This window comes from Trachemys scripta, chromosome 10, assembly GCF_013100865.1.
Source record: "Trachemys scripta elegans isolate TJP31775 chromosome 10, CAS_Tse_1.0, whole genome shotgun sequence".
Classification (NCBI taxonomy): Eukaryota; Metazoa; Chordata; order Testudines; family Emydidae; genus Trachemys; species Trachemys scripta.
In genome coordinates this window covers 41,786,408-41,806,670 of record NC_048307.1, presented here as the reverse complement: position 1 = coordinate 41,806,670, position 20,263 = coordinate 41,786,408, and the positions used below count along the sequence as shown (strand labels likewise).

The 20,263-nt window shown below is 48.4% G+C and overlaps 1 protein-coding gene across 1 annotated transcript in view; it reads right to left on the bottom strand.

Moving 5' to 3' along the window:
* Positions 1–20,263, bottom strand: part of HCN4 (hyperpolarization activated cyclic nucleotide gated potassium channel 4) — a 211,832-nt gene that overhangs the window by 147,602 nt on the left and 43,967 nt on the right. Inside the window, exon 2 of the mRNA XM_034784649.1 lies at positions 3,243–3,666. Coding sequence (XP_034640540.1) covers positions 3,243–3,666 — 424 coding nt within the window. The remainder of the gene's footprint in view (positions 1–3,242; positions 3,667–20,263) is intronic.

The following is a 20,263-nucleotide window of genomic DNA, read 5'->3' as shown; positions in this document are numbered from 1 at the left end:
GGGAAATATAATCTAGATGGAGCTACTGTAAGGTGGGTGCATAACTGGTTCCCAGAGAGTAGTTATCAGTGGTTCACAGTCATGGTGCAAGGGCATAGCGAGTGGAGTCCCGCAAGGATCAGTTCTGTGTCCAATATCTTAATCAATGATTTAGATAATGGCATAGAGAGTACACTTATAAAATGTGCGAATGATACCAAGCTGGGAGGATAGGATCATAATTCAAAATGATCTGGACAAACTAGAGAAATCATCTGAAGTAAATAGGATGAAATTCAAGAAGGACAAATGCAAAGTACTCCATCTAGGAAGGAACAATCAGTTGCACACATACAAAATGACTGCCTAGGAAGGAGTACTGTGGAAAGGGATCCGGAGATCATAGTGGACCACAAGCTAAATATGAGTCAACAGTGTAACGCTGTTACCAAAAAAGCGAACATCATTCTGGGATGCATTAGCAGGAGTATTGTAAGCAAAACACAAGAAGTAATTCTTCCGCTCTACTCTGCGCAGATTAGGCCTCAACTGGAGTATTGTGTCCAGTTCTGGGTGCCACATTTCAGGAAAGATGTGGACAAATTGGAGAAAGTCCAGAGAAGAGCAACAAAAATTATTAAAGGTCTAGAAAACATGACCTATGAGGGAAAACTGAAAAAATTGGGTTTGTTTAGTGTGAAAAAGAAAAGACTGAGAGGGGATATGATAACAGTTTTCAAGTACATAAACGGTTGTTAAAAGGAGGAGGGTGAAGAATTGTTCTGCTTAACCTCGGAGGATAGGACAAGAAGTAATGAGCTTAAATTGCAGTAAGGGAGGTTTAGGTTGGACATTAGGAAAAACTTCCTGTCAGGGTGGTCAAGCACTGGAATAAATTGCCTAGGGAGGTTGTGGAATCTCCCTCACTGGAGATTTTTAAGAGCAGGTTAGACAAACACCTGTCAGGGATGGTCTAGATAATACTTAGTCCTGCCATGAGGCAGGGCACTGGACTAGATGACCTCTCAAGGTCCCTTCCAGTCCTATGATTCTACTCATCACAAATATTTGTGCCTGAATTAATCCCATCCCAAGTCATTTGTGAATGGATCATGATCCTATCAGACATATTTATTCATCAGTATTAATGAATGGTTTTGGATGGACAATTTTCAGGCTATGGACTTGTTCGCTTCATCTACTCACAGTTCATTATTGTGTGTTTGGTCACCTAATTCACATGGTATTGTTTCTGTTCTCTGATTGGAACTAGGAGGCCTGGATTCTGTTCCCAGCTCTGCTTCTGACTCGCTGTGTGACCTGGGGAAAGCCACTCTTCCCCCCCCTCCCCCCGAACTCCCCCATGCCTCTGCTTCTCTTCCCCACTTTCATCTGTCTTGTCTATTTACAAACTATTTGGAGCGACTGCCCCTCACTCTGTCCCCACACAGTGCCAAGCACAATGGGACTCTGATCTTGATTGGGGACCTTTGGCAGTACTCCAATACAAATTATTATTAACAAGGACAAACAGATGAACCCCAGAGATTTCACAGTGACTGAGGACACTCCCTTCTTAGCCATGCCACACTGTGGGGAGCAGGACAGGAAATGGCACAATTGTATAAAATCGGTGCTCCCAAAACTGGGGAACCCAGGACTAGCTGGGGTACAGAGAAGAGAAAAATGCATGACGCTTGACCAGCCTTTCCTCCACTGCAGATGTGCTCCTGAGACATGGGTATAAATAGAGGGAGCTCCTTCCCTGCTCCTGTGGAGGGAGCAGGGGACTGGGAGGTGATCAGTTCTTAGGCCATAGCCAAGACAAGGGGCTCCAATCAAACCAACCTGGGAACCAGAGTATCAGCACCCATACATTGGAATTTCCTTGCAGGGCCAGGGAAGTGCGGGGAGCTATCAGGCTGTGCCGGATTGTTAGGTTTCTCCCCATCACCAAGCAGTGTCTGCTTGCTGGCAGATTGTCTGGCTTTCTTTTTCCCCTGAACATGGCATTTGAGAATTTAGAAAAGCTGGCAGGTTATAAATACATCACCACGCTGTTTACTCAAGAGATAATCATGTAATGAATGAAGTCACTTGGATAAACAAGTGCTGCAGGTTCATGAAAACATGTATCTGAGGCCAAGTCCATGTCTGTGCAGGCACCTGCAGAGAGGCTGATACCCCAGGTCAGTGTTTCTCAGATGCAGCCACCTGCAGATTTTTTTGCGGCCATGACAGCCTCTAAAGTATGAATGGAAATTGGGGGGCATTGCCCCCCCAAATGTATATGTTTATAGTGTTGGGGGGAAGACAATGTAAAGGTTCCACTGCATCCCAAACAGCTTGAGTCACAGCCCACCCCTTACCCTCAGTCTCCCCTCCCAGAAAACAGTGGCCCCTCCCTGCAGCACCCAGCTGTTGCTCCTGAAAAGCTGTTACCAAGGCAGCGAGATGCGCTGCCTTGCTGTTTGTGCTGGTGCCACCAGCAGGGATCGGTGCCCTGCATTCTGGGCAGCGCCTCTGGAGACACGAGGGACCAGTGTGTGTGGGGCCTGCAGCAGTTATCTGTGGAAGCAGCTGCAATGTTCGGTTGCTGGGGCGCTCCTCTGATCAGCTCCCCCACTCCCACCCAGCCAGGGCATGGAAAGCCTGGGACTCCACAGGCAGCCGGTGAGTTCCCGACTCAACTTCCCCAGGGTGGGCTCTTGCTGAAAAGCCATGGGAGATAGGGACAGAGACAGGTCGGAATTTGGACGTGTATCTGTGCATATTTATTTGTTTTTCCTAAAGTTAATTAAATATTTTAGGAAAGATTGTCAGAGCGGTCCCCAGCAAGAGATGGTTGCCACACTCTGAGAGTTGAGAGTTTATTGTGAGAACCCCTGCCCTAGGTTATTTACCTGGTAGTGCTTTCTGGCTCTGAAAGAGCAACAGCAGGTAGACTGGCTATCCATTTCTCCTTGTGGTTACTCTACAATCTCATATGACGTGCAGTGGGATGACCTGAATTTACTCTCATTTTAAACAGCGAAACAACATCCAACATTACATCATGACCCTCAAAGAGACAATACAGTCTAAAGCAACAGTGCCAAAATTTTGCAAGGTTAAGGGTCCTCCTGGCAACTTGCCAAGAGCCACAGCTAGAACCCAAATCTTCTCCCACTTACAGTAGTGTGAAGTGGGAGGAACTGCGCTCCTGGTGTGAGGGGAAAGGGGCCTCAGGGCCCAAGTGCATATGAAACACAGCCTCTGCTCACCTCTTCCCATTGGTGGATGTAGCGGATGAGCCTTGAGAGCCTCAGCAGGCGCAAGAGGCTGAGGATTTTGGTGAAGCGCACAATGCGCAGAGCCCGGGCAGTCTTGTAAACCTCTGAGTCGATACGGGTCTCCACGATCAGGAAGATGTAGTCCACGGGGATGGAGGAGATAAAATCCACCACGAACCAGCTCTTCAGGTACTTCATCTTAATTCGTTGGGGGTCAAGGATGATCTCGGTGTTATCCTCTATCACGATGCCGGTCCGGAAGTTGAGGACCAGATCGATGAGGAAGAAGGTGTCTGAGACCACATTGAAAACGATCCATGGGGTGGTATTCTCGTCCTTGAAGAAAGTGATGCCCACAGGGATAATGATCAGGTTTCCCACCATCAGGAGCAGCATAGTCAGATCCCAGTAGAACCTATACAGTGAGACAGAGACAGGATATCAGCCAAAGGAGGTGCCCCAGGGCAAGAGAGACCAAGTCATCTGCTTTATAAAACTGTACTGTTTTTATTAGCTTCCCCACTCCCTGCCTGCCTGTCAGAGGTACATCTAGGGCACACCAGTGACCACTATATTTAGGCACTTAATGTAAAGAGGGATATTATGTTGCTGGTATGGTGGATCCTGATGGGGGTATAGGATGCAATGGGGGTGTCCACTCCAAAATCCTGATCAGGGCTTTGGAATAACCCAAAAGACCAAGACATTTACATGGCTGACAAAAACGACCACCGTTCTAACAATAAACAAACACTAAAAAAAAAAAGCTAATGGAAGGGATACAAACCCTCTCACTTCAGGCATCAGCCAACCTTTGACCTTTGGGAGTCAGAAGGAATGTAGTGCTTCGGGCAGGCTCTCTCAGAACTGCCCACTGCGGGATTCTTGCACCTACCCCTGCAGCAGTTGGTGCTGATCACAATCAGAAAGAGGACTCTGCACTAGATGGAGCCTGCTCTGATCCAGTGCAGTATCCCGAGAATTCAGCTTAGATTTTGCACACGCTAGGCACAGTGAGGAGACTGGATTTTGGGAGTTTAGACAGTGCTCCATGGATGCCCATGCAGTGCAGAAATGATCAATATAGCTCATAGTCACGTGCCTGAAGATATGTATTTAATTGTCAAAGTAACCAAGGGAAATATTTCACTGCTGTGCCCTCAAACAAGTCTCTGATACTCTGGTCTTTTCTTTATTGGTCAATCAATATTATCTGAAGGGCTCTCAGAACAGTATTCATTTTATTTTTGGAAAGCACTGTGTGTCTGAGCATAATCCCTGATGTTATAAACCACTCACTGTTTTTTACCAGGTATTAGTATAATAGATAAGTGATCACATGATGCTGCTGCAGCAGCTAATCCAGAGTAAGACAGACAGAAAACCTCACTAGTTCTCAGACTTTGCTGAGGAGTCTCACAAATAACCTAGTAGCCTCACTCCAATCCTCAGAGGCTTAACTAGTGGAGACATCGATGTAACATGGCCTCATTATCACCAATATTGCATTACTTCTACACAATATACTACAGGGCATTTACTGCTATATTAAGAAGTATCATAAACAATTAAAAATTAAAATGCGCTTGTCAAAGTAAATGAACCAAGTGCACAGGGCAAACTCATCTATCGGTTTTGTTTGCTTACACTGTCACAAGATACTTTATTTATTATTCTTCATTTCCTGAGCACCCAATATATTCTCTGCCATGTAGAGTACAAAGAGGAAGACAAGGTCACCGTCCCAAAAGGCTTACAATAGAAGAGATAAATTCCACTCCTATTTACACCGGGGAACTCTTGAGTGGAGCTGCTCTGGATTTTCATTGATGTAACCAAGCACAGAATTTGGTCTGTGAAACAGACATAGCACATGTTCCTTGGCAAATTGACTACACAGCCAAGATGGGTTTGCATCAACCACACCCAACTTTGGGATGCTCAGAATGTAGATCTAGGTAAGAATTTTACTCCTTGAGTCTATCTTGGGCTAGATTCTCAGCTGGTATAAAACGGTGTAGCTCTAGCAAGTTCAACGGAGCTACATCAATTTGTGCAAACTGAGGATCTGACCCCCTCATCTTTATTTTGTTAAATTGTCAACAAAACAACAAAAGACTTCTCTGTCTAAATCAATGAACACTGCACTCCCCAAACAGTAAGTATATTGTATAATTGTAAGATATATTTACAGACACACACACACACACCCCACGCACAGAGTGGGGATTTTCAGAAGTATTCAGCATTGGTAATGGATTTCAGTGGGAGCAAAGTTAGGCCAACAGTGAGCACCTCTGAAAATCTCATCAGCTAATTTTATCTTGCTCTTCGATGCATAGGCATTGCCCTGCCACATACCCAGTGCAACTTCCTACCTAGCATGCAAGCACAGTAGCTGATGTTAGAAACTAAGTCCTGGTCTACACTACGAGTTTAGGTCGAATTTAGCAGCGTTAATTCGAATTAAGCCTGGACACGTTCACACGACGAAGCCCTTTTTTTCGACTTAAAGGGCCCTTTAAACCGGTTTCTTTACTCCACCTCCGACGAGGGGATTAGCGCTAAAATCGGCCTTTGCGGGTCAGAATTGGGGTAGCGTGGATGGAATTTGACGTTATTGGCCTCCAGGAGCTATCCCACAGTGCTTCATTGTGACCGCTCTGAACAGCACTCTCAACTCAGATGCACTGACCAGGTAGACAGGAAAAGCCCAGCGAACTTTTGAATTTCATTTCCTGTTTGCCCAGCGAGGAGAGCAAGGTGACCACGCAGAGCTCATCAGCACAGGTAACCATGATGGAGTCCCAGGATCGCAAAAGAGCTCCAGCATGGACCGAACGGGAGGTACGGGATCTGCTCGCTATATGGGGAGATGAATCAGTGCTAGCTGAACTCCATAGCAGTAAACGAAATGGCAAAATATTAGAAAAGGTCTCAAAAGCCATGAAGGACAGAGGCCATAACAGGGATGCACAGCAGTGCCGCGTGAAAATTAAGGAGCTAAGGCAAACCTACCACAAAGCCAGAGAGGCAAACGGAAGGTCCGGGGCAGAGCCGCAAACATGCCGCTTCTACGCAGAGCTGCATGCAATCCTAGGGGGTGCAGCCACCACTACCCCAACCGTGTGCTATGACTCCGTCAATGGAGAAACACGCAACAGGGAAGCGGGTTCGGGGTATGAGGAAGATGAGGATGAAGATAATGTAGATAGCTCACAGCAGCAAGGAAGCAGAGAAACCGGTTTCCCCAACAGCCAGGATATGTTTATCACCTTGGACCTGGAACCAGTAACCCCCGAACTCACCCAAGGCGTGCTCCCAGACCCAGAGGGCACACAGGGGACCTCTGGTGAGTGTACCTTTGTAAATATTACACATGGTTTAAAAGCAAGCGTGTTTAATGATTAATGATTAATTTGCTCTGGCAATCACAGCCAGTACAGCTACTGGAAAAGTCTGTTAACGTGTATGGGGATGGAGCGGAAATCCTCCTGGGACATCTCCAGAAAGCTTCCTTCATGTACTCCCAAAGTCTTTGCAAAAGGTTTCTGGGGAGGGCTGCCTTATCCCATCTGCCATGGTAGGACACTTTACCACGCCAGGCCAGTAGCACGTAGTCTGGAATCATTGCATAACAAAGCATGGCAGCGTAAGGTCCCGGTGTTTGCTGGCATGCAGACAACATCCATTCCTTATCTCTCTTTGTTATCCTCAGGAGAGTGATATTCACGGTCACCTGGTTGAAATGGGGTGATTTTATTAAGGGGACATTCAGAGGTGCCCGTTCCTGCTTGGCTGAACAGAAATGTTCCCCGCTGTTAGCCATGCGGTAGGGGGGAGGGGTGAAGTGATCATCCCAGAGAACTGGGTGTGTGTGTGTGGGGGGGGGGGAGTAGTTGGGTTTGTGCTGCATGTTAACCCGGAAACCTCAGCCCCACCTTTTACATTGCAAACCCATTTTAAATGGCCAACCCAAGGGGTGCTTGGTATGGGAAATGAGGGCACTACTGTTTGAAACCATTCCCACATGTTAAGAAGGTTAAAAAAGCCAAAAGACTGTGGCTTACCATGGCTGCCTGCAAGCCGAAATCTGTTGCCTGGCACTGCGTGAGTGATCTCTCACACCAAACCGGCAGGCCCTCAATATAAGAGGAAAAATGCGACCTTGTAACGAAAGCACATGTGCTGTGTAATGTGAACAGCAAAATTTAACGTGAAAGAGTGTACCCATTGTTCTCTAAAATGTGTCTTTTTTAACCACCTCTCCCTTCTCCTCCACCAGCTGCAAATGTTTCTCCTTCACAGAGACTAGCGAAGATTAGAAGGAGAAAACGGTAGACTAGGGATGACATGTTCTCGGAGCTCCAGAAGTCCTCCCACACTGACAGAGCACAGCAGAATGCGTGGAGGCAGTCAATGTCAGACTACAGAAAAGCACAATATGAACGAGAGGAGAGGTGGCGGGCTGAATCATGGGATGAACAGAGCAAGTGGCGGGCTGAAGATGATAGGTGGCGTCAGCTTGCAGACAGAAGGCAAGAGTCGATGCTCCGGCTGCTGGAGCATCAAACTGATATGCTCCAGTGTATGGCTGAGCTGCAGGAAAGGCAGCAGGAGCAGAGACCGCCACTACAGCCCCTGTGTAGCCAATAGCCCTCCTCCCCAAGTTCCATAGCCTCCTCACCCAGACGCCCAAGAACATGGTGGGGGGGCCTCCAGCCACCCAGTCACTCCACCCCAGATGATTGCCCGAGCATCAGAAGGCTGGCCTTCAATAAGAGTTACAGTTTTAAACTGCAGTGTGTCCTTTTCCTTCCCTCCTCCCCCACCCATCCTGGGCTACCTTGGCAATTATCCCCCTAGTTGTGTGATGAATTAATAAAGAATGCATGAATGTGAAGTAACAATGACTTTATTGCCTCTGCAAGCGGTGCTCAAGGGGGGGACGGGAGGGTGAGGTGGTTGGTTTACAGGGAAGTAGAGTGAACCGGGTGGGGGTGGGCGGAGGGTTCATCAAGGAGAAACAAACAGAAGTTTCACACCGTAGCCTGGGCAGTCACAAAACTCATTTTCAAAGTTTCTCTGATGCACACCGCGCCCTGCTGTGCTCTTCTAACCATCCTGGTGTCTGGCTGCACATAATCAGTGGCCAGGCGATTTGCCTCAACCTCCCACCCCGCCATAAATGCCTCCCCATTACTCTCACAGATATTGTGGAGCGCACAGCAAGCAGCAATAACAATGGGGATATTCTTTTCGCTGAGGTCTGAGCGAGTCAGTAAGCTGCGCCAGCGCGCTTTTAAACATCCAAATGCACATTCCACTACCATTCGGCACTTGCTCAGCCTGTAGTTGAACAGGTCCTGACTACTGTCCAGGCTGCCTGTGTACGGCTTCATGAGCCATGGCATTAAGGGGTAGGCTGGGTCCCCAAGGATAATGATAGGCATTTCAACATCCCCAACGGTTATTTTCTGGTCTGGGAAGAAAGTCTCTTCCTCCAGCTTTCGAAACAGACCAGAGTGTCTGAAGACGCGAGCATCATGTACCTTTCCCGGCCATCCCACGTTGATGTTGGTGAAACGTCCCTTGTGATCCACCAGGGCTTGCAGCAGCATTGAAAAGTACCCCTTGCGGTTTATGTACTCGATGGCTTGGTGCTCCGGTGACAAGATAGGGATATGGGTTCCGTCTATCGCCCCACCACAGTTTGGGAATCCCATTTCAGCAAAGCCATCCACTATGGCCTGCACATTTCCCAGAGTCACTACCTTTGATATCACCAGGTCTTTGATTGCCCTGGCAACTTGGATCACAGCAGCCCCCACAGTAGATTTGCCCACTCCAAATTGATTCCCAACTGACCAGTAGCTGTCTGGCGTTGCAAGCTTCCACAGGGCTATCGCCACTCGCTTCTCAACTGTGAGGGCTGCTCTCGTCCTGGTATTCTGGCGCTTCAGGGCAGGAGAAAGCAAGTCACAAAGTTCCATGAAAGTGCCCTTAAGCATGCGAAAGTTTCGCAGCCACTGGGAATCGTCCCACACCTGCAACACGATGCGGTCCCACCAGTCTGTGCTTGTTTCCCGGGCCCAGAATCGGCGTTCCACGGCATGAACCTGCCCCAGTAACACCATGATCTGCACATTGCTGGGGCCTGTACTTTGTGAGAGGTCTATGTCCATGTCAATTTCCTCATCACTCTCGTCGCCGCGCTGCAATCGCCTCATCGGCTGGTCCTGGTTTTGTTTTGGCATGTCCTGGGTCTGTATGTACTCCAGGACAATGCGCGTGGTGTTCATAGTGCTCATAATTGCCGCGGTGATCTGAGTGGGCTCCATGATCCCAGTGCTATGGCATCTGGTCTGAAAAAAGGCGCGAAACTAGTATCTGACGGACGGAGGGAGGGAGGGGCGAGTGACGACATGGCGTACAGGTACAGGGAATTAAAATCAACAAAGGTGGCTGTGCATCAGGGAGAAACACAAACAACTGTCACACAGAATGGCCCCCCAAAAGATTGAACTCAAAACCCTGGGTTTAGCAGGCTGTTGATTTCATGGAGGGAGGGGGAAGCAAATGAATACAGAGCAAATCTATTTTTTATATCTTAAGCTGGCAGCCGACGGTGCAGCATGACTGATAGCCCTCGGCATCTTCTGGGTGCTTGGCAGAAAATAGTGTACTACGACTGATAGCTGCCATCATCATTGGGAAGGCAGCAGAATATGACTGGGGGACATACGGAGTTTCAGCCATCATCTGATCGAACCAGTCATAATACACCATCTACTGCCAAAAGGCAAGGGGCTGCTGCTGTGTAGCAATGCAGCCCCACGTCTGCCAGCACCCAGATCGCCGATGAAGGCTACCAGTCATACTGCACCGTCTACTGCCAAAAGGCAATTAGCTGCTGCTGTGTAGCAATGCAGTACCACGTCTGGCCGCACCCAGATGACATATGGTGACGGTGAGCTGAGCGGGCTCCGTGCTTGGCGTGGTATGTTGTCTGCACAGGTAACCCAGGTAAAAAGGCGCGAATCGATTGTCTGCCGTTGCTCTGACGGAGGGGGAGGGGCCTGATGACATGTACCCAGAACCCCCCGCGACACTGTTTTGCATCATTCAGGCATTGGGATCTCAACCCAGAATTCCAATGGGCGGCGGAGACTGCGGGAACTGTGGGATAGCTACCCATAGTGCAACGCTCCGGAAGTCGACGCTAGCCTCGGTACTGTGGACGCGGTCCGCCGACTTAATGCACTTAGAGCATTTTATGTGGGGGGACACACAATCGGCTGTATACAACAGATTTCTATAAAACCGGCTTCTATAAATTCGACCTAATTTCGTAGTGTAGACATACCCTAAGCAACAAAATAAGTCTGTGTGTCTAAGAGCACCATCATGCCATATCGCAATACATGCTAGTACTGAACAAATCCAAGCTGCAAACTTGTTTATTAAGGGCCTGATATGATGACGCAGCTTTCCTATTCAAGTAATTTAGATAATCACACAACAGCATGCAAGTCTGGAAGACATTGGTATATGTGTTCCCAAGAGAAATATCCTTTCAGCCATCTTTAATCTAACTGTTGGAATACAGAGGGAGATGCATACACAGAAGAAGAGCATTATTCCTCTCAGGGCCAGCTCCAGGGTTTTTGCCGCCCCAAGCAGCCCCCCACACTCCAAAAAAAATTAAAAAAAAAAAAAAAAAAGCCACTATCGCTATCTGCGGCAATTCGGCGGGAGGTCCTTCACTCCAAGCGGGAGTGAGGGATCCTCCACCGAATTGCTGCCGAATAGCTGGACGTGCCGCCCCCCTCCGGAGTGGCCGCCCCAAGCACCTGCTTGCTAAGCTGGTGCTTAGAGCTGACCTTTATTACTTCCCAAGTTTTAAAGGATGCGGATGAAAGCTAAAGTAGCAGCCAGCCCTGCATACACATAAAGGTGACAGTCGCTTTATGCAGAGATCTTTTGATTTCTCTGCCTGCCTTTCTCAACATCAGCAGGTGATTTTAGGGTTCAGCAGAGAGTGAGAAACTGATGGCATTGGCTAACTAGCCAGTGTGGGTAGCAGGAAATTTCCCACACACAGGTCGAGCAATATACTTCAACCCTGATTTGCAGAACTCCCTCATATTCTAGTCCACTGTAAATTAATCCAGATACACAGCTCTGCCAGCTCCCCGTGGTCCTGAATACTGCAGAAGCTGCTGCTCCAGTCCTAGTACCCCCTCATAGCTCTGCCAACACACGTCAGCCTTGACCTGATCAACAGCAGTGCCACTGACATTATAATGCCGAGTTTTGAGTTTTGCACACACACACAGTCATTTTGTGAGGAGAACAAGCAGAGATTAAGTCATAACATTCATTTCCATGGGTACTTAAAGCAGAGTTTCAGCACAGATTTGGAGAAGTGAGTCAAGACAAATGCCATCGTTTCCTCTTGTTCCTGGCATTTAGAAAGTATCACATATGGAATAGAGACGATGAGCATCTATAGCCAATGCACTGACTACTCACTAATGGGTGCCCCAAATGGCGAGCAAATACAACTTTTGGCCTCTATGAAGAAGAAAACTGCGGCTGAAAAGCACCAGGATTTTGGCCTAGACACCATTCCCACACTGCAAAAAGAGGTGCCTAGTGGAATTTGCTAACCAGAATTGCTTTTATAACTTCTAGGAACAATAAGGAAGCCTCAGCCCACATATATCTAGGTCAAATGCAACACACTGAAGGATCATTAATTTAGTGTCAATGGCTGCTCAGTGATCACAACACCTTGGGGGGTCAAACATCTTCATATCATTTTATATTTGCAGTAAGAAGCCTCTTTTTGCCCTTTCTAAGTTATTGACTGAGATGAATAAAAATGCATGTGACGTTTAGAAGGGCTAGTAGCAATTATTAATAACCATGTGCTGCATTTCTCCAACACCTCCCAAGGATCCCAAAGCGCTTCCCAAACAGCAACAAATTTAGCCTCATAACTCCCCTGAAAGATAGGTAAGGATTATCATCTCCATTTTACAGATGAGGAACCGGAGACATGGTGAAGTTAAGGGATAGTCTAATGGTCACACAGCAAGTCTGTGGCACTGCAGAGAACAGAACTCAAACGACTCGCAGTCTTGTGCTGTGACCACTAGATCTTAAACTTTTCCCATAGTGTGGACTACAACTTATAGAGAGATTGGCTTATGGATGTTTCCCTTCCCATTTCCTGTCTTGCTGACCACAGCTCCCCTCCCATTTCCAAAAGCTTACATAGAAAATTAACAGCAAGAATGCATAAGATTTATTTTAGCTGATTTAGTGCTGGTTTTCCTCTTGTTTTGAGCTGCTCAGTCACACTGTCTGACCAGACAGTTCTAACATACTTGCTTTTAATACAATATGATCACACACCTTAGAACTGAAAAAAAAAAAAATCATACTCCAGCCCGCACCCTTAACTCTGACCTGCTAATCTGTAATTTAGTTACAACGTTCTATGGATATGCCTATGAAATATGGTGGGCATGTGCATTTCAATCATATTTGTGTGAATTTCTGAATGGCAGTGGGTATTGCATAGCTGATCTGATTTTTTAAAAGTCACAGTGTAAATACCTAGCAGATGTTCGTTTGTGATTTTTGACCAGCGAGTCAAATCAGCTTTCTGTTCAATACCTAGTATATGCTGTGTGGACATGCTAGGATTGTAATTTTACAATAACTGACATTAAATTAAATATTGTAGTGTTGGAAGGACAAAGTTCAGAGTGCACACTGCAGTGGGATTTTCAGTTTTTGGATGTGTGCATTGAGAGGGGATAGTATTATGGAACAGAAAATTATTGTGTGTCAGAGGGGTATTAGTGTGTTGGTCTGGATCAATATCAGTCTAATGTTTGGAGATTTATATTGTATTGGGCATGAATGCTGCCTTAATTTATGTTCTCCTGGATTTTTAAGTGTTTGCAGTTTCGTAAGAAAAATATACTTAAGCAACAACAAGGAGGAAGGAATGCAAGCCAGAATAGGGAAAGAACAAGTTAAAGAATATTATGATAAGTTAAATGTATTCAAGTAGGCAGGGCCTGATGAAATTCACCCGAGGGTACATAAGGAACTAGCTGAAGCAATCTCAGATTATCTTTGAGAACTCAGAGCACAGGTGATGTCCAGGAGGACTGCAGAAGGGCAAACATAGTGCCGGTTTTTAAAGGGGGGGAGAAAAGGAGGAGTTGGGGAATTACAGACCAATCAGCCTAACTTCAGTTCTTGGAACAAATGATCAAACAATCAGTTTGTAAGCACCAGAGGATAACAGGGTGATGAGTAATAGCCAACATGGTATTGTCAAGAACAAATCATGCCAAACCAACCTAATTTCCTTCTTTGAGAGAGTTACTGGCCTAGTGGATGGTGGTGGTGGGGGGGGGAAATAAGTAGACATGCCAGATCTTGATTTTAGTCAGGCTTTTGACACAGTCCCACATAACATAAGCAATCTAGGGAAATGTGGTCTAGATAAAATTACTATAAGGTAGGTGCACAACTGGTTGAAAAACCACACACTCAGAGAGTAATCATCAATGGCTCACTGTCAGACTGGGAGGATGTATCTAGTGGCGTATGTCTATGCTGCAGTTAAAAACCTGCAGCTGGCCTGTGCTAGCTGACTCAGGCTCATGGGGCTTGGGCTAATGAGCTGTTCAACTATGGTGTAGACATTTGGGCTTGGTTGGAACCTGGGTGCTAGGACCCTGCAAGGTGGGAGAGTCCCAGAGCACGGGCTGCAGCCTGAGCTCAAATGTCTACACCACAATTAAACAGCACCTTAGCCTGAGCCCAAATCTGCTGGCACCGGAACTGTGGGTGTCTGGTTGCAGTGTAGACATACCCTCAGGGTTCTGTCCTGGGTCTAGCAGTATTCAACATTCTCGTTAATGAGTCACGGTGGGAATTGTGAAAAAGTTCCTCCTCTATCTTGGTGGGTCCTGCGCTTATTGGCGGATTTTCTTGCCTCAGAGATTCACCATGTGGGTTGGGGAACAGCCCAGAGACCTTCCCCTCTGGGAGAACCCACAGTCCAGGTCAATTGGGAGGTTTGGGGGGAACCCGGGTTCCAGCCCAGGGCCCTGTGGATTGCAGCTGTCTATAGTGCCTCCTGTAACAGCTGCATGACAGCTACAACTCCCTGGGCTACTTCCCCATGGCCTCCTCCAAACATCTTCCTTAGGCCTGGTCTACGCTATGACTTTAATTCGGATTTAGCAGCGTCAAATCAAATTAACCCTGCACCCGTCCACACAACGAAGCCATTTATTTCGAAATAAAGGGCTCTTAAAATTGATTTCTGTACTCCACCCCGACGAGCAAAGTAGCGCCAAAATTGATATTATAATTTCGAATTAGGGTTAGTGTGGCCGCAATTCGATGGTATTGGCCTCCGGGAGCTATCCCACAGTGCACCATTGTGACCTCTCTGGACAGCAATCTGAACTCGCATGCACTGGCCAGGTAGACAGGAAAAGCCCCGCGAACATTTGAATTTTATTTCCTGTTTGCCCAGCGTGGAGAGCACAGGTGACCACAGAGAGCTCATCAGCACAGGTAACCATGCAGGCCGATAATCGAAAAAGAGCACCAGCATGGACCGTACGGGAGGTACTGGATCTGATCGCTATATGGGGAGAGGATTCAGTGCTAGCAGAACTTCGTTCGAAAAGACGAAATGCCAAAACTTTTGAAAAAATCTCCAAGGGCATGATGGAGAGAGGCCAGAATAGGGACTCAGATCAGTGCCGCATGAAAGTCAAGGAGCTCAGACAAGCCTATCAAAAAAACAAAGGAGGCAAACGGTCGCTCCGGGTCAGAGCCGCGGACATGCCGCTTCTATGCCGAGCTGCATGCAATTCTAGGGGGGAGGCCGCCACCACTACCCCACCTCTGACCGTGGATTCCAAGGTGGGGATAATCTCATCAGCTACACCTGAGGATACTGCGGACGAGGAGGAGGAGGAGGACGAGCTTGAGGAGAGCACCCAGCACTCCGTTCTCCCCAGCAGCCAGGATCTTTCTCTCAGCCTGACTGAAGTACCCTCCCAACCCTCCCAAGCCAGTATCCTAGACCATGACCCCATGGAAGGGACCTCAGGTGAGTTTACCTTTTAAAATATAAAACTTGTTTTAAAAGCAAGCATTTTTTAATGATTACTTTGCCCTGAGGACTTCGGATGCATTCGCGGCCAGTACAGCTACTGGAAAAGTCTGTTAACGTGTCTGGGGATGGAGCGGAAATCCTCCAGGGACATCTCCATGAAGCTCTCCTGGAGGTACTCCAAAAGCCTTGCCACAAGGTTTCTGGGCAGTGCAGCCTTATTCCGTCCTCCATGGTAGGACACTTGACCATGCCATGCTTGCAGCAAGTAATCTGGTATCATTGCATGACAAAGCCTGGCAGCGTATGGTCCCGGTGTTTGCTGGCATTCAAGCAACATCCGTTCTTTATCTCGCTGTGTAATCCTCAGGAGAGTGATATCGCTCATGGTAACCTGGTTGAAATACAGGAATTTAATTAAGGGGACAGAGGTGGCCGTTCCTACTGGGCTGTTTGCCTGTGGCTGAAAAGAAATCCTTCCCTGCAGTTAGCCAAGCGCAGTGGGCAGGGGAGAATTGGCCCAGAGCTTTTTGCGTTTGGCTAGCAGGAATCTTCCCTGATACCAGCCACGCGGTGGGGGCAGGGATAAAGCGATCATCGAGAGAATTGGATGGGGGGAGGGGTTAGTTTGTTTTCTGCTGCTGAAGGTTAACAGGAAAACCGCAGCACTCAACAGGCTTTGCTTGATATGTGGGAAAGGAGGGCTCAGAAGCCGAAAGACAATGGCTTACCATAGCCGTATGCAAGCCGTATTCTGTTGCCTGGACCTGCGTCTGTGATCTCTAGCAGCAAAGCCACTGGCGCTCAATATTAAGAGGCAAAATGCGACCTTGCACAGAAATCACATGTGCTATGTAATGTGAATAGTGTTGGTCACCGTGAAAGAGTATAAGCATTGTTCTGCAAAATGTATCTTTTAAAAAAATTCTCTCCTTTTTTCCCTCCCTCCAGCAGCTGCAAGTTTTTCAAGCCTCCCTCCTCCGTCCCGAATGCTACCTCAGATAAGGCATCGGGAAAAGAAGATGTGAGACGAGATGTTCGCAGAAATCATGGAATCCACCCGCAGTGAAAGAGCTCATCTGAATGAGTGGAAGGACACGGTTTCAAAGTATAGGAAAGAAGCCAGTGAATGTGAGGACAGGAGGGACCAACGTGAGGACATGAGGGACCAATGTGAGGACAGAAGGGACCAGCGTGAGGAGAGGAGAGATGCTCGAGATGAGAGGTGGTGGCAGGAAGATCAGAGGAGGCAGGATGCAACGCTGGGGCTACTGCGTGAGGAAACAGATATGCTCCGGTGTCTGGTGGAGCTTCAGGAACGCAGCAGGATCACAGAGTGGCGCTACAGCCTCTGTATAACCCCCCTCCCCATGTCCCATAGCCTCCTCACCCAGACGTGTAAGAACATGTGGGAGGGGAGGCTCCGTACACCCTCCCATTCCACCCCAGACGAAAGACCAAGCAATAGGCTGTAATTTTTTTAGTGGCCTTTTCCTTCCCGCCGATCCTCCCAAACCCCACCCGGGTTCTCTCCCTCTTTTTATAATCAATTAATAAAGAATAAATGATTTTTAAACGATAGTTTGGTTTGAAAGCAAGCTGGGGGAAAGGGGAGGGTGGGTTCCTTACAGAGAATGAGTCAATAAAGGGGGCGGGTTTTCATGAAGGAGAAACAAACACAAATTTCACACTGCCTGGCCAGTCATGAAACTGGTTTTCAAAGCTTCTCTGATGCACAGAGCTTCCTGGTGTGCTTTTCTAATCGCCCTGGTGTCTGGTTGCACGTAATCAGCAGCCAGGCGATTTGCCTCAGCCTCCCACCCCTCCATAAAGGTCTCCCCTTTACTGTCACAGAGATTGTGGAGCACACAGCAAGCAGAAATAACAATGGGGATTTTTTTTGGCTGAGGTCTGAGCGAGTCAGTAACGATTGCCAGCAACCTTTTAAACAGCCAAATGTACATTCTACCACCATTCTGCACTTGCTCAGCCTGTAGTTGAACAGCTCTTGACTCCTGTCCAGGCTGCCTGTGTATGGCTTCATGAGCCATGGCATTAAGGGGTAGGCTGGGTCCCCAAGAATAACTATTGGCATTTCAACATCCCCAATGGTTATTTTCTGGTCCGGGAAGTAAGTCCCTTGCTGCAGCCGTTTAAACAGAGTAGTGTCCCTGAAGACGCAAGCATCATGAACCCTTCCCAGCCAGCCCACGTTGAAGTTGGTGAAACGTCCCTTGTGATCCACAAGTGCTTGCAGCAAAGCCATCCACTATGACCTGCACATTTCCCAGAGTCACTACCTTTCGTAGCAGCACCTCAGTGATTGCTTTGGCTACTTGCATCACAGCAGCCCCCACAGTAGATTTGCCCACTCCAAATTGATTCCCAACTGACCGGTAGCTGTCTGGCGTTGCAAGCTTCCACAGAGCTATCGCCACTCGCTTCTCAACTGTGAGGGCTGCTCTCATCTTGGTATTCTGGCGTTTCAGGGCAGGGGACAGCAAGTCACAAAGTTCCATGAAAGTGCCCTTACGCATGCGAAAGTTTCGCAGCCACTGGGAATCGTCCCACACCTGCAACGCTATGCGGTCCCACCAGTCTGTGTTTGTTTCCCGGGCCCAGAATCGGCGTTCCACAGATAGAACCTGCCCCATTAACAACATGATCTCCAAAGCACCGGGGCCCGTGGTTTGAGAGAATTCTGTGTCCATGTCCACGTCCTCATCATGCTTGTCGCTGCGCTACCGTTGCCACCGCCTCCTCGCCTCGTTTTTCTGGTCCTGGCTCAGCATAAACTGCACGAGAACGCGCGAGGTGTTTACAATGTTCATGACTGCTGTCTTGAGCTGAGCGGGCTCCATGCTTGCCGTGGTATGGAGTCTGCAGTGTTCACCCAGGAAAAAAGGCGCGAAATGGTTGTCTGCCGTTGCTTTCATGGAGGGAGGGGTGAGGCTGTACCCAGAACCACCTACGACAATGTTTTTTTGCCCCATCAGGCACTGGGATCTCAACCCAGAATTCCAATGGGCGGGGGAGACTGCGGGAACTATGGGATAGCTATGGGATAGCTACCCACAGTGCAACGCTCCGGAAATCGACGCTAGCCCCGGTACATGGACGCACACCGCCAAATTAATGTGCTTAGTGTGGCCACATATATTCGACTTTATACAATCTGTTTCCAAAATTCAAATAATATAAATTCGGATTAATCCTGTAGTGTAGACATAACCTTATTCTCACCACAGGACCTTCCTCTTGGTGTCTGATAACCCTTGTGCTCCTCAGTCCTCCAGCAGCACACCCGCTCACTCTCAGCTCCTTGCACCTCTTGCTCCCAGCTCCTCACACTCGCACCACAAACTGAAGTGAGCGAACAGCAGAGGCTAACAGCGGGAGTTTGCCTGGGAGCTGTCCGAGAGGAGGTACACGAAGTGCTGCATTAGTGGGGCTGTGTTGGTGAGTATCTGAGTGTCTGCTGCTGGGACAGTTGGTCAGTTTGACCGTGTGCTTGATTGCTTGCTTGTTTGTTTGAAAAGTGTGAATTGGGAGTGCTTTGTTCCAGCTGGGCCTTGAGTGGGCCTGACTGGTATATAAGGGCAGTCAGCAGCGAACCAGCTGAGCGGCGAACAGCAGAGGCTAACAGCGGGAGTTTGCCTGGGAGCTCGGGTGGGGAGAGCGCACTGAGGCTTTCATCTGCAGGTTTCTCCGAGTAGCTCCTGCAACAGTTGAGGAAGCTCCTAAGAGGACGGTGATATGGAAGGTGAGCAATCAGCTGTTGTAACCTGCACAGGTTGTGCCATGTTTGTCTTTCTTCCGCAGGACAGAAGCGACTTTGTCTGTACAAAGTGCAAGCTGGTCTCCATATTGGAGGAGAAGGTTCGAGGGCTGGAGAAACAAGTATCGACTCTGCGTTGCATAAGGGAAAATGAAGATTTCCTGTCAGACGTCAGGAGATGCTTCTACGGCCACAATGTTCTGAAGATTCAGAGCAGGCGCAGCAGGGACAGAAGGATTGTGAAGAGGTTTGGCAGCATGTGACCTCCAGAAGAAGAAAGAGGAGCGTCCATGCACCAGCAATGGAGATACAGGTGAGGAATCGTTTCCATGTTCTCTCTACAGGTGCTAATGCGGAGAGTGGACTAGATGGCCCATCTGAGGGAAGGGAGCAGAAGGAGACTCCACCGATTGGAAGGCAAAAGATGCACTGTCCTAGGGATGGGGGTTCCACGACCACCACTCCCAAGAGGAGGAGGAGGGTGGTGGTGGTCGGGGACTCCCTCCTCAGGGGGACTGAGTCATCTATCTGCCGCCCTGACCGGGAAAACCGAGAGGTCTGCTGCTTGCCAGGAGCTAGGATACACGATGTGACGGAGAGACTGCCGAGACTCATCAAGCCCTCGGATCGCTACCCCTTCCTGCTTCTCCACGTGGGCACCAATGATACTGCCAAGAATGACCTTGAGCGGATCACTGCAGACTACGTGGCTCTGGGAAGAAGGATAAAGGAGTTTGAGGCGCAAGTGGTGTTCTCGTCCATCCTCCCTGTGCAAGGAAAAGGCCGGGGTAGAGACCGTCGAATCGTGGAAGTCAACGAATGGCTACGCAGGTGGTGTCGGAGAGAAGGCTTTGGATTCTTCGACCATGGGATGGTGTTCCAAGAAGAAGGAGTGCTAGGCAGAGACGGGCTCCACCTAATGAAGAGAGGGAAGAGCATCTTCGCCAGCAGGCTGGCTAACCTAGTGAGAAGGGCTTTAAACTAGGTTCACCGGGGGAAGGAGACCAAAGCCCTGAGGTAAGTGGGGAAATGGGATCCTGGGAGGAAGCACAAGCAGGAGAGCGCAAGAGG